This window comes from Alexandromys fortis, unplaced genomic scaffold (genome assembly GCF_014885135.2).
Source record: "Alexandromys fortis isolate MF-2015 unplaced genomic scaffold, M_Fortis_MF-2015_v1.1 scaffold_116, whole genome shotgun sequence".
Classification (NCBI taxonomy): domain Eukaryota; kingdom Metazoa; phylum Chordata; class Mammalia; order Rodentia; family Cricetidae; genus Alexandromys; species Alexandromys fortis.
Window position 1 is genome coordinate 2,461,694 of NW_026067998.1, and position 12,876 is coordinate 2,474,569.

At 45.3% G+C, this 12,876-nt stretch overlaps 1 protein-coding gene across 1 annotated transcript in view; it reads left to right on the top strand.

Annotated features, from left to right (window-relative positions):
- Nucleotides 1-3,136: 3,136 nt before the first annotated feature.
- Synpr (synaptoporin) overlaps nucleotides 3,137-12,876 on the top strand; it is a 307,866-nt gene continuing 298,126 nt past the window's right edge. Inside the window, exons 1-2 of the mRNA XM_050160538.1 lie at nucleotides 3,137-3,316; nucleotides 3,451-3,516. Coding sequence (XP_050016495.1) covers nucleotides 3,299-3,316; nucleotides 3,451-3,516 — 84 coding nt within the window. The 5' untranslated portion in view covers nucleotides 3,137-3,298. The remainder of the gene's footprint in view (nucleotides 3,317-3,450; nucleotides 3,517-12,876) is intronic.

The window sequence follows — 12,876 nt, forward strand, 5'->3', positions numbered from 1 at the left end:
GCCGATCTGTTTGGAAGGAAACCAGAGTTATCCTCTGGTCGTATACATAGGGTCTAACCCCAAAGTCTACCGAATACTTAGCATTGCAAATGCGATATGGAGCTCACAATTTTTGTCTATTTTGGTGATGCAGCTGTTGGGGACATATACATCTGTGGAATGCGAAAAGAAACGCCTGACAATGTGCCATTGTAGTCTAAGCCATTACACCCTCATTTGCCAGTTTCGCATGATGGCTGGAGACCTGGAAAAATATGTCACCATATTAGCTAAGAGAAATGTTGAGTATGAAGAGAGATCTGAGGGACTAAGCATGGTAATCAGACTTCATTAGTGTCAAGTCCTTGGCTTAATGATCGCACATGGACAATACAGTCAATAAATCTTTCCTGATTTCAGATTTATAGGTGAACTCATGAAAATTACCTCTGGCTTGGTATGCTATTCATAGAGAAGGAGAGCAGGATAGGATGGGGCTTAAATGAAACACAGGAAACAGTGCAACCCTCTGAGTGTAGCAGAAACTCAACTGACCCCATCAGGAAAATTACCATCACCGAACAGATGTTATACTCGTTAACCGCATTGACCATTATGCAAAGAGCAAAGATTATGCTTTGGAGTGCAGAGACAATGAGGTCAAATTCTTGTTTTCCCTACTTCACTGTGTGAAATCTGTTTAGTCAGCTGAGGTTAAATAGCAAAAAAAAAAAAAAAAAAAAATCTTAATATCTCAGTTCTTTGGGGTCCCAAAGCAGGTCTCACTCAGCTTCCTGTCCACCACTACTTAGCTTCCTGTTCACCACGACTCAGCTGCAGCTCCTTTCTATGCCAGCCTTCTGTGGGAACCCAGACTGTCAACAGTATCTCCATATAAGTCTTCTCTTCTGCCCTGTTGTTGGTAATCTAGGGACCAAAGCCCTGCCCTTGTGTATGCCAGGCAAATGCTCTGCCACTAGGCTGTAGTGCCAATCTCTACAAGGAAATCATATTCATCCTCTAGTGTTAGGAAATAACTCAGAGGGTAGATTATATAAAATTCCCCCAACTTATCCTCAGAAATACCCATTGTCTCTGGAAGTCACATGACTGCTCCTGGACCAAAAAAGAAGGCGCACACTCTAAGAGTGGATGGTGAGCACTGTAGTCAGGACCTTTACATGTTCAAGGCTGCTTTGGAAAGACTCAATTATTGAAAGAATCGAAGCATGAAATACCATCTTACATGGGCTATCTACAAAATCTACTAGAGTCCATGAAGCACCTAGCTACAGTCAGTATCCAGTATTGTGTGTTCTATTTCATAGGCGAAAAGAAACAGGTTGGCTCATGTGTTTATAAACGCGCAATCAGAACACCAAGTACCAAACACTTGATTATGCTCCACCCCTTCCCACTTACCCTGTAGTTGCATAAAGGCTTGTGTTTCAAGCGATTGTTTTCCGTTGTTTCAGAAGCTCTCTGCATGTCAGAAGAGCAGTAAGAACAAAGCTGGGGCTGCAGATGGCGCAACTGGCCTGTTGGGGTTTCTACTCTTGCAATTTCGAGTTTTTCTTTAATAAAATCCATTGACAGGGTTGGAGGGGTCTCTCCTAAAAGCTTTCTTTCTTTCTTGCCCAATTTTGGACTGCTGTCTCTTCTTATAGACTACAGACCATTCTTTTTCTATATTTATTTTCCCCAGCCCTAACTATTAAATACACCCCTCACATATTCTGACACACTCCAAGCCTTTTTGGCAAATCTTTGTAGTAAACAGATGGACTCTTCTGTGTTGCTGGGAGACCACTTCATATGTAGAATCCAGTCCAAAGGGAGAAGAAAGGGCTGAACAGGGTGATGGACCTGCCCACTTCTCTCCCTTATTCCCCGTCTTCTCCTTCCTCTATGCTTTCTGCATCTCCGTTTTTAATTCAGCTCAGGCTCAGTGCCTGCAAGCTGAACAGCACTGAGCAGGTCACTTCCCCTCAGCGAGCTCCAGTGTCCTCATCTCAAGATGGAGGCTAACACTATTAACCCGTGGGTGTTCCGTGAATAGTTAATGAAATGAGGGAGTTAGTTAATCTCTCAGCAAGGTGTTTCCTTGATTGACAGAACTCCATCATTGCTGCTGATTATATGCAGCAAGGTTGACCCATTAAGGGGTGGGGGTGAGCTACTTCTGATTAAATTCTAAGCAGAGTTTGACTCTGGTTAGGGTGGAAACTGTTTTTTATCTATCAGTATTTTGGAAAAGTTCATTTAGGGGATTGACACGAGGTTCAAAGAGCCCACGTAGGCTTGAAATGTCCTTTAAGTTCGAGGCCAGTTTAGTCCTTCATGTATTGGTTCTAATCCCATCTGTTTTCTACTTTTAAAATAAGGCGAATTTGCTATGGACCTCACACAGGGTCCGGAAGATTACCTAGCTGCCTGGTACCCAGTGCTATAGCCAAGATCAATTGATTTCGGTTCCTACCACTCTATGCTGACACCCCTCACCCATCCCCAAACACACACACACACACACACACACACACACACACACACACACACACACACACACCTGTCTCCCTCTCCAGTTGTCCCTCTCTCTTACCACCCCTGTCTCTCTCCAGTCTACACCCAGGTTTCCTCCCCGCCCCTGCTTCCTGGAGGGGAATAAGCAGTGTGCTGTCTGGGGCTGGACCCCAGAGTCTGAAACTGTCTAGCCACACAAGGAAGCCTTTCCATGCAGGCTTTGAGAAATGACTGGCGTGATCCATGATTTCCTCGTCATAGAGAAGTCACCAGAATGAATGTAAATGCGTGTCTCCACTGAGAGTGGGCGTTCTTTTCTCACCTGGGAAGCCTCTTGCTGCGGACAGCCTTCTTGCTGAGGACGTGAGCTTACTGTGGCCAGCCAACAGCCCCCAAAGTTTCCCCGGAGCCCAGAGCTGCGCGCGCTGGGCCTGGACCAATGAGCGCAGGTTGTGCCTAGCCCACCCGGACGCCCTCCCCCGTGCAGCGTGCGGCTGGCCAATGACAGCCTGGCCCCGACGGCTTGCCTTTCTCCCCTCCCCTGTTGCTGCTCCTTTGCCCACTCTGCCCCGCCCACCCCTCTCCTGCTCCGTTTGCCTCCCGCAGTGCTAGCTCAAGAGCGCACAGCGCAGCGGAGCCTCAGCCTCAGGGAGCGGTCACAGGCTGCCGGCGCTTCTTGCCAGGGTCCCGGGTCAGCTGCTCGAGGCCTGAATTGGCTTCTGACCCTGGGGACCGTGGGTCAGAAGAACTTCATCCCTGAAGGGAACTGGCGCGGGAGAAGACGTAGTAAGGGCGAGCCATGGACCCTGTGAGCCAGGTAGAACTGAACGGGGCGGGCAAAACAGCTGGCCTAAGGTTGGGGAACACCGAGGACCCTGACACCTGGACAGGTGTCCACAGTCCCCCGCTCATACTTTTTTTCTTTCTCTCCCTTGTCTTATTCATCCCTAGTTGGCTTCGGCGGGCACCTTTCGGGCGCTGAAGGAACCCCTTGCCTTCCTGCGAGCCCTGGAGTTGGTGAGTAGCTGTGAGGCAGCAGCTGCCAGGTGGAAAGAGGTCAGGTGGGGCGCTCTCCACCCGGGTCTATTCACAGCTTGGGGTTCAGCCTCCGTCAATCCTGCCTGCTCTTAAGCTGTTCGTCAGTCCGGGGATGCTAGGTAGGGTCGAGGTCACACTGGGATTCCAGGGGGAATATGAATGCATTTGTTCAGGAGCTAGAATCATCTCCCTGGGAAGCGTTCTGGCCAGCAGGGTCTGTTGGGGGAGCGGGAGAGGTGGGAGGGAGAAGGAACTTCCAGGGCGCCTGGCCTCTTCCCTGGTCCCCTGTGAGCCTGAGGCTAGACGGGGTAGGTATCCAGGAACACTTGGATGAAGAGCTGGGAGAACTTGTCCAAACTGGAAAAGTTGGTCAGCACTGGGACAGCTTCTGTTCTGGACGGGATACTCTGCTCTGAGATCACTGATCCGCTGGATAGAGGGCTACTCCAGGAGGCTTTGGAGAGAGGATAGTAGAGTGAGCAAGGACTTCTCTACCGTGGATATTCCTCTTGGATTCTTCTGGCTTTCCCCAGACGAATTCTTTATCAGCTTTCTTCCAGGGTTGGGCTGTAGGAAGTTATATATCGTTCCTCTGGTTTGTTTCTGCTTTAAAAACCCATCTCAAGAGTCCTATGTAATTTGTCTGTAGACAGGAGCAAGGCACAAAAATGGTTACTCATGAGGCCTCCTGGAGCAATGGCAATGCTGTTGGCTGGACTGATAGTTATCAGGAGTGAAGTCTGTGGGTCACACATTTCCTCTTGCTAGGAGCTCTGCAAGGCTAGAGAAGCCATCAGAACACAAAGTTCAAAGCCCGTCATGTGGCATTAATCACAGGCGCTAACACAGACTAGCTAGGAAATTATGTAAGAGCCTGTTCTGTGCTTCAGAGGCAGAGACAAAGAGTGTGTCTGGATTTGACTACGCGGAAGCGTGACGCATGTTTACATTGTAGTCTTGGTAATCACACCTGCCCGGTGCATTGATCAGAACCACAGTGCCTGATTGGATGATCAGTTTAACCTCTTCAAGAAAGTTCTTTAAGAAGGCTCCAGCTGCCGGCTCTCAGTTGGCTATTCTGATACTGCTTCCCTTATGCACGTGTGGTGTGTGTGTGTGTGTGTGTGTGTGTACCAAGGCAGCCACAGTGCACATGTGAGTGAGATCAGAAGACTATATGAAAGTTAGTTCTCTCATTCTACTTATTTAGATTTCTGGGATGGGATTCAGATTGTCAAGTTTGGCAGTATGGGCTTTTAACTGCCGGGAGACATGGCCAACCTTAATACTGTTTTGTTGTTGTTGTTAGTTATTTGGTTTTGTGTTTTTCCTTGTTGCCAAGTCCAACAAGCTATGCTGGTTTCACAGTTGAAGGATCTTTTGGTCGGCTTCCTTAACCTCCTCCTTGAATTCTTTTACTTAGCCATTTAACTAGACATTCTTGTGGAGTGACTTCTTAAAAGTCAAAATAGTATTTTAGTTGCCAGCTTATTTGACTCCTAAGTTCAGAAGCGTGACATCGCTTTCTGATATAACTTGCAGCTCTCCTACATTGTCATTCTTGAAGGAATTTTTGCCCCTGCTCACAAGGTCTCTGCGGATAAATTTCAAAGCCTGGCCAGTCTGGGAGTTTGTTTGGATCACAGCTTTCTGGACACCGAATCAGAGCACGAGGAAGCCGTCCATCCACCGTCATTCTGAACGAGCCCCTTTAGGTAATTCTCAGATGCGCCAGTGCTGGCGGAACACCACTCTGGGGTATATGCTACCTCTTCAGGATGCAAAGGCACTGCCGTTTACCTCCCTTCACCTCTGTGAGCGTCGTTCGCATTTCACTCTTTGCGTTCCAGGCCTAGAGAAAATGTTTGTCCCCCCCCCCCCAGCTGAAATGCTGGCTCCTCGACAAAGTGTGTCTCCTACCTCCCATTTCTGCCCCTAAACTGAGTAGCTGATCCACCACATCCCCGAGCTTCTTTAGTCATTTATGCACAAGAAGCATCACTCTGTATTTCATTTATTGTAGGTTCTTTTTATTGAGAGTGAAAGATTACAGTACTGGGCAGAGGAAGAGTCGGCTTATACCCATGTGTGTGGACAGTGGCATGTGGGGCCTCTCTGTCTCTCTCTCTCACACACATACACACACACACACACACACACACTCAGGTGATGACAGTAACTTCCAGTGGAAGTACAGTCTCCTAGGACCATAGAATTTGTCCTGTCTCTCTTTCACTAGCCCCTTTCAAAACACTTGGCAAACAGCAAGTGATCGGAAAAAACTTTCCATTGGTAATGACCGTGCACATAGACTATCCCAGCTCCTCTGTTTCTGTAGAAGCTGGCACAGGGAGAGAAAGTGGCTTTGAGGATGAGTCTCCAATCCTTAAACTACAATCCTTTTCAGCATCTATGCCCTAGGAATAAAACTCCACATAGAGATATCTGCTCCATAGGCCACTTGGGTTTCTCTTCTAAATCGCCTTTAATTGGATAGATGTTGCATCAGAGATTTCTTTCTCGGGGTTCTGAAGGCAGGGAGTTTCCACCAAAGGCTGGCAGATTCTGTGTCTGGCAAGGACTCCCTCTCTGGTTCGCAGATGGCACCTTCTCGCTGTCCTTATCTGCCCTTTGTAAGGGCACTCATGTGTTCACGAGGGCTCTGTCCTTGGGAGTGACACATGTCTCATCTGATACTGCCACTTTGGGGATTAAGTGTTAACGTGTAAATATTGGAAGATACAGGCACCTCTAACCCACACCATTACGTTCAATAGCAACTATTGCAACACCGTTTGCAGTGGGAAGGAATGGCAACAGCTAATAAATCCACGTAGACAAATACTTACAGGTGTAATTTGTGTAAAAGATGAACTATATTACCATTAAAGACAATTAACTTAGCACTCATGTACATAGATGTTGAGGCCTGTAGTCCTCATTGATACGATTATTGTCAAGAAACGAATCCAGGCATGGTGGTGTACAACTGTATTCCAAGCAGTACGGAGGCTGAGGCAGGAGGATCAGCCTGGGATACACAGTGAAAGCCTGCATCAAAAAAAAAATCTTAAAAAGTAGAAAAGAAAAAAAAAACAAGCTTTTCTTTCTTTTAAAAATATTTCATAAAGCTTTAAATGGAGAAGAACAACACTGATTGTGTTAATCCGATTGTAAGTGATGTGCTCCGTCAGATGTTCTGGGTACCTGCGCAGTGCAACATGCTATTTACAGAAAAGAAAGTCCTGTGTGTGTGTGTCAGGGGGGTTAATATGAACATAAAGGGAAGCATATCAGTATATACAAGTGAGCTATAAATAGTGATTTTTTTGACAAAATATAACTTGCTAGTCAGTAGCAGAGAATGGGGCAAATAAGCCGTGAAAATCAAAATTGTAGGCATATCACTTATCTGCATTCATACATGTGAATGTTTCATAGGAACTCACATTGTAAGTGGTTTTTTCTATGAATTTCCAAAGGTATCCTCTCCTTTTGGGCTTATAGCCCCTGGGAAGCTATGTGGAAGACACACATGTGTATGTTCTTTCCTACGGAGAGCTTGTGGATGAAGTCAACTTGAAGCCTTATTATTATAGAAAAACATGGGTGGAAAAAGCCTTATTCATTTTCAAACGTCTCTGGGCAAGACTTTCCCATCCTTGATCTCTACTTAAGTGAGCTCAGGGGACTTTCACCTACTCTTCACAACCAGAGGTTCAAAGCACAGACCCGACTCCTGTAGTGTTTCACTTTTTCACAGTTGAAAAAGTTTCACAGTTGCTGTGAGTTGTTTAACCCGCTATTTGGAAGTGTTACAGCTCAACTTATTCAGTTTTTATATTTGAAAAGCTGTGCACTTATCATCCTGTCTTCTACTGGCCTTTCTTATTTTGCTACTTTACACTGCAAGTAGGTCCCCCAATGTGTGCAAACACGTTGTTTCTTTCTCCCCCTACCCAACGTGTGCAAACACATTATTTCTTCCTCTCGCTCCCCAGTGTGTGTAAACACATTATTCCCCCGTGTGTAAACACATTACTTCTTTCTTCTGCTGTCTATAAAACCTGGGTTTGTACCGTGGAATTTGTGGGAAGTGGGAAGTGGACTCAACATGTTCGTGTTGCTCAGGACACAATACTGCTTTAAACACTTGGAGCAGTACTGAAGGACTACCTTCCCTTGGTATTGTTGTGTGGCTTAACTAGTCCCCTAGTGCTATGCTGTAGCTTGACTAGTCCTCTAGCACTATCCCGTGTGGCTTAACTAGTCCTTTAGCACTATCTTGTGTGGCTTGACAAGTCCCCTAGAACTATGCCATGTGGTTTGACTAGTCCTCCAGCACTATGCCGTTTGGCTTGACTAGTCCCCTAGCATTATCCTGTGTGGCATGACTAGTCCTCTAGCACAATGTCGTGTGGCTTTACTAATCATCTAGCACTATGCGTGTAGCTTGACTAGTCGTCTAGCACTATCCTGTGTGCCTTGACTAGTCCTCTAGAGCTATCCCCCGTGGCTTTACTAGTCTTCTAGCACTATCCGGTGTGGCAGCTCCAGATTCTGCCCTTAAAGGAGTCAACTTGCCCAAGTCCTCTAATCCTTATCTCTGATATCTATAATTTTACTATAACATGTCTACTATTTATGACTTCACATTTTTATCCTAACCTTTGTTTCTGCCCACTCTACCTTCCCAATGAAGCTTGTCAGTCCAAAAATGCATGTGGTCTATTTAGATGGTCACACTAGCATTTATATAACATCCATTCCTAAAGCTAAATTCTAAGCTATGGTCTTATAGAAATACCACACGTCTGTCTATCTGCTTCCTTGCTATCAGGCGATATCATGCGTGACTCCTGCTACTAGTAACAACCGATAGGCACCTGTAGCAGAGCGTGATATGGTGACACTCTATGGATGAGAGAAGGGAGACAATCACATCCCTCGACAAGCTTCAGATGAAGGTACATCTCCTGCGTCATGTTGTTCTGTAAGACATTATTTCACCGTGGGGCTCAGGGATGCTAGCTAACTCATGGAGAACAAAGCCATTGGAAATGCCACAGCCAAGACTTCCCAGCGTCACTCTGACTGTATCCCTCTAAATTCTACAGCCTTCTTCCTTCCATGCTCAGGCCCTGGGTGTCTCTGGCCTCAAAGTTTCAAAGAAGATTTCAAAGCCAATGCTGCTGTATTTGGTGTTACCTTCACTTCCCTCAAGATAGATATCTGAAATCTTTTCTGGAAAAGTCAAGGAATGTCTGCTTTTAGAGAAAATTCAACAGATATCTGTTTATCTGTTGGTTTTATATTTGGTTTTATTTTCTGTTCATTATTAGTTAACCAAGCAAGTTTTAATTTAAAATCATTTTGCCACATAAAATGTCCACAAAAGTCTTTCATTATAAAGCCAATAGTCTAATCACATCGTATGATCATTCTTTTGTTTTTACACACAATAAGCAACTCCTTTCCCCCTCTACTATAAACAAGATGGAGAACTGTAACATAAAACATCAAAATCCAGAGTTTTAGTCTTCCATTGTGGATCTGATGAATCTAAAGCTAAGGTAATATGTACTTACTGATAACCCTCTCACCTCTGACAAAACTGTGTTCAGTTGGGGTATGAAGGGATACATGTGTGATGCAAAGCAACACCCCAGAATTCAGCCCCTGAGGCTGCCTTGAGCTTACTGGGGCAGGTGACCTAAGAGCCCATCAGAACAGGAGAAAATGAGGGAATAGAATTTCTCCGAGAGTACTCAACTCTCTCCCTCTCCCAGGTGAAGAGTGAGAAGGAAAATGGTCATGTATTCGGCTTTAAAATTTCCAGCTCTGCAAGATACGTGTGCGCAGGACTGTGACCTCCCTCGTCTTTGTCTCCTGTAGGCTATATTTGACTTCTGCTGCATTTGTACCTATCCTAGTCTACTGGCTCAGCCAATCAAACGGGAATGGCAAAAGTCGTCAAGGCAGCACGGATGCTGGACAAGGATCTGGCAAAGCTGAGCCGTGTGTTGGCCTCAGTGTCATTGTTGGTTTTGAGCTCCTTGTGTTGCATGCTTGGGGGACTTTCAGTGCTTGTATTATTTGGGGATATTGAATTGATGAGAACTTACTTATGAATCATTTGTGCCTTTTCCCAAGAATACTTCTTCTAATCTCTCCAGGAAAGTTCTAAGCATGCTACCCCATCCCGCTTCTAGGGAGATATCCTTATCTGCTTGAAGGTCTTCCTTACACCTTGGAGGTTGTGACTCACATAAAGAAGTCAGAGGTCTCTTCATGAGGCTATGCGACATTCTTTAAAACATCTGCCTTTGTACTGTACTTACTCAGGAACAAGATAATGAAAACAAGGTCAACTCTAAAAGATCAACAAGATTCGGTGGGCTAGGGGATTTGGCCGCAGATCAGATTGCAAGCCTCTTCCCACTGTACGCTCAGGCGATTCCATGCCATGTACAGCAAAAGCGTTAGAGTAGCCGAAGTTCCCTCTGCCATACACAGGGACTTATGTTGGTGGGCAAGAAAAAGTGTGGAAAGATGACAGAAGAATGAGATGTCAGGACCTCCCTTTCTTAGAAAAACTAGCTCGTGCAGAGCCACTGTGGCGTCTTATGGCCAAGGAGCAAAAGAGTGACAGGATTAGACATGCAAATAAATTCTATAAAGATATAAAATTTAAAGCATTAAAATATGTCAGAAATTGAATAATAACTGCAGCAGCTTCGGCCTGAGGGTTTTTCCTGGACACTCGGACCATTAAGAGTTAATAATACACCACTCGGAGGAGCATGACAATCTGCCCAAGCTGGTTTGGAGATTGTCTTAATATCTAGTGTCCTCGAAGCCACAAAGAACTGCGAGCCCAAGAGAACAGGCTACCTATGCTTCTGGATTCTTAAAAATTGGGTTATGGGGTTGATGAGTAAAAATAATTACAAAAGGTAACTGTTTATCAATGATGGCTAAACTTAAGGGAAAAGATAACTCGGTTTATCAGCCATGACCAAGAGATATGCAAGAGGAAATGAAAGACGTGTCCAAAACCAAAAATTATAGACTCTCTGCTTTGGAACAACATGAATCTATCTATGCTCAATAATTTCTGTATAAATAAAGAAGTGCCCCACGGCTGGTCAGCCAGGTTTTAAGACTGTAGCCACAAACATGGCCTGGCTCACTCCTATCGCGCCTGTTCCGCCTCTGCTCTGGAACCTGTCACCCACAGGAGCATGTCGCCAGCAGTTCACGGCGTTAGCTCAGCCTTACTCTAAGAATGTTTCCCACCTGCGCGTCGGAGAGAACGCCCCTTTCCCGCATCCCCACGGTGTCAGGAATTTTAAAGGAAATCATGCTTGTCAAAGTCCATTGTGGCAGAGCGAGGGTTGTAACAAGGAAAGATGATGCTTCTGCTGGTGAATAGCAAAAGGCTGCTGGATGGAGGCTGTGCTGACTTCTGAGGTGTGGGAGCTTGAGCTCTTCCCCCCCACCGGGCTGAGACCTTTTTTCTTCAACAGCCTGCACCCTGAAACCTTTGCCTCAGCCTCCTCAGAAGTTACAAGAGTAAGGGATGATCGGACTGGAGAGATGGCTCAGTCAGTAAAGTGCTTGTTTTGCAAGAATGAAAACCTGAGTTGGATCCCCAGAAGCCACGACAAAAGCCAGGCGTGGTGGCATGTGCTTATGATCCTAATAGTGGGAGTTGGAGACAGGAAGATCCTTGGGACTTGCTCTTCAATCAAATCAGCCTGCTAAAGCTGATGAGTAGCAGGTCAGGGAGAGACCCTGTCTCAAAAGTAGATTAGATTAGATAGATAGTCAGACAGACTGACAGGCAGACAGACAGATAGATGATAGATAGATAGGTAGATGATAGATAGATAGATGATAGGTAGATAGATGATAGATAGATAGATAGATAGATAGATAGATAGATAGATAGATGATAGATACATAGATGATACGTAGATAGATGATAGGAAGATAGATGATAGATAGATAGATAGATAGATAGATAGATAGATAGATAGATAGATAGATACATAGATAGATACATAGATAGATAGATAGATAGATAGATAGATAGATAGATACATAGATAGATACATAGATACATAGATAGATAGATACATAGATAGATAGATACATAGATAGATGTGAATGATGTTTAAAATGTCAGTACTCTGGTTTCTACATGCACACACACATGTGCACACCATTCATGGACACGTACACATACACATGCACACATGCATGGACACACAAAAGAGAAAATTGAGACTGACTCATCACAAACACTCACACAGGTGAAAGTCCAGATCACCTTTTTCCTCTTCTATCCAAAGCCTGTTTCCTGCTGTGTGCACGTCTCACACTTGCTGGGTATTTGGAGGCCCCGAGATGGCTTCTTGCTGAGAAGGTGGCTTTCTCACATTTCAGCTTCTTTGTTTGGAACACCCCATTTCCCTTCTACCCAACCCCAACTAGGTAGTGAATTATTTTTCATCTGGGTATCAGCGTGGATAGGAGGCATTGCTGGGTGAAGCTGACCTCTTAAGGGAGTCTAGAGAGTACTCCCCAGTGGTGTATTTGCATTCCAGCCAAAGCACACTGTGGTGTGCTCATCCGCTCATTCTAAAGATGTAGTGAAGCTCTCCGTGCTCGGGAGGGCTGACTCCAAGAACATCTGCTAACCCTTTTGTAGCTCCCAGGCCCTAGAGGGTTACTCAGTATTAGATGGAAAAGGCAAAGGAAGGAAGGAAGGAAGGAAGGGAGGGAGGGAGGGAGGGAGGGAGGGAGGGAGGGAGGGAGGGAGGGAGGGACAGAATGGAGGATGGAATGAATAAATTCTGGAGAACACAGACCCCTCATAAAATCTGTTGTGAAGAATTATAAGGACATTATAGAAGTATATGTTAAGTTATCAGTCTTAGCTGTGAAAGAGATTAACACACGGACAGTGAAATGTAGAGGAAGAATAGTAAAGACACTCTTACCAGCTAGGAATAGAGAAGAACCCTTATTAAAACAATAGTAAGAACTGAAATAGGGCCAGGCTGCATAGCTCAGTGTTCAGTGACCCAAGCAGCAAGAGTCCTTAACAAGGGGGCTAACACCGCAGTGTTTTAGACACAGCACTGCCTGCACTGCCCTGCCCTGTATTTATTCTGCATGTTTCTTACTCATTCTAAGCAGGATTCGCATCCAGCATTCTGGAAGATGGAATACAATTGCCTCGGCTGGTTCTTTTTTCCAGTTTAGCACAACTATCAACCCAGGTCATATCGTAAGCCAATAAACTAGGGTATAGATTCAGTGCCCACAGGC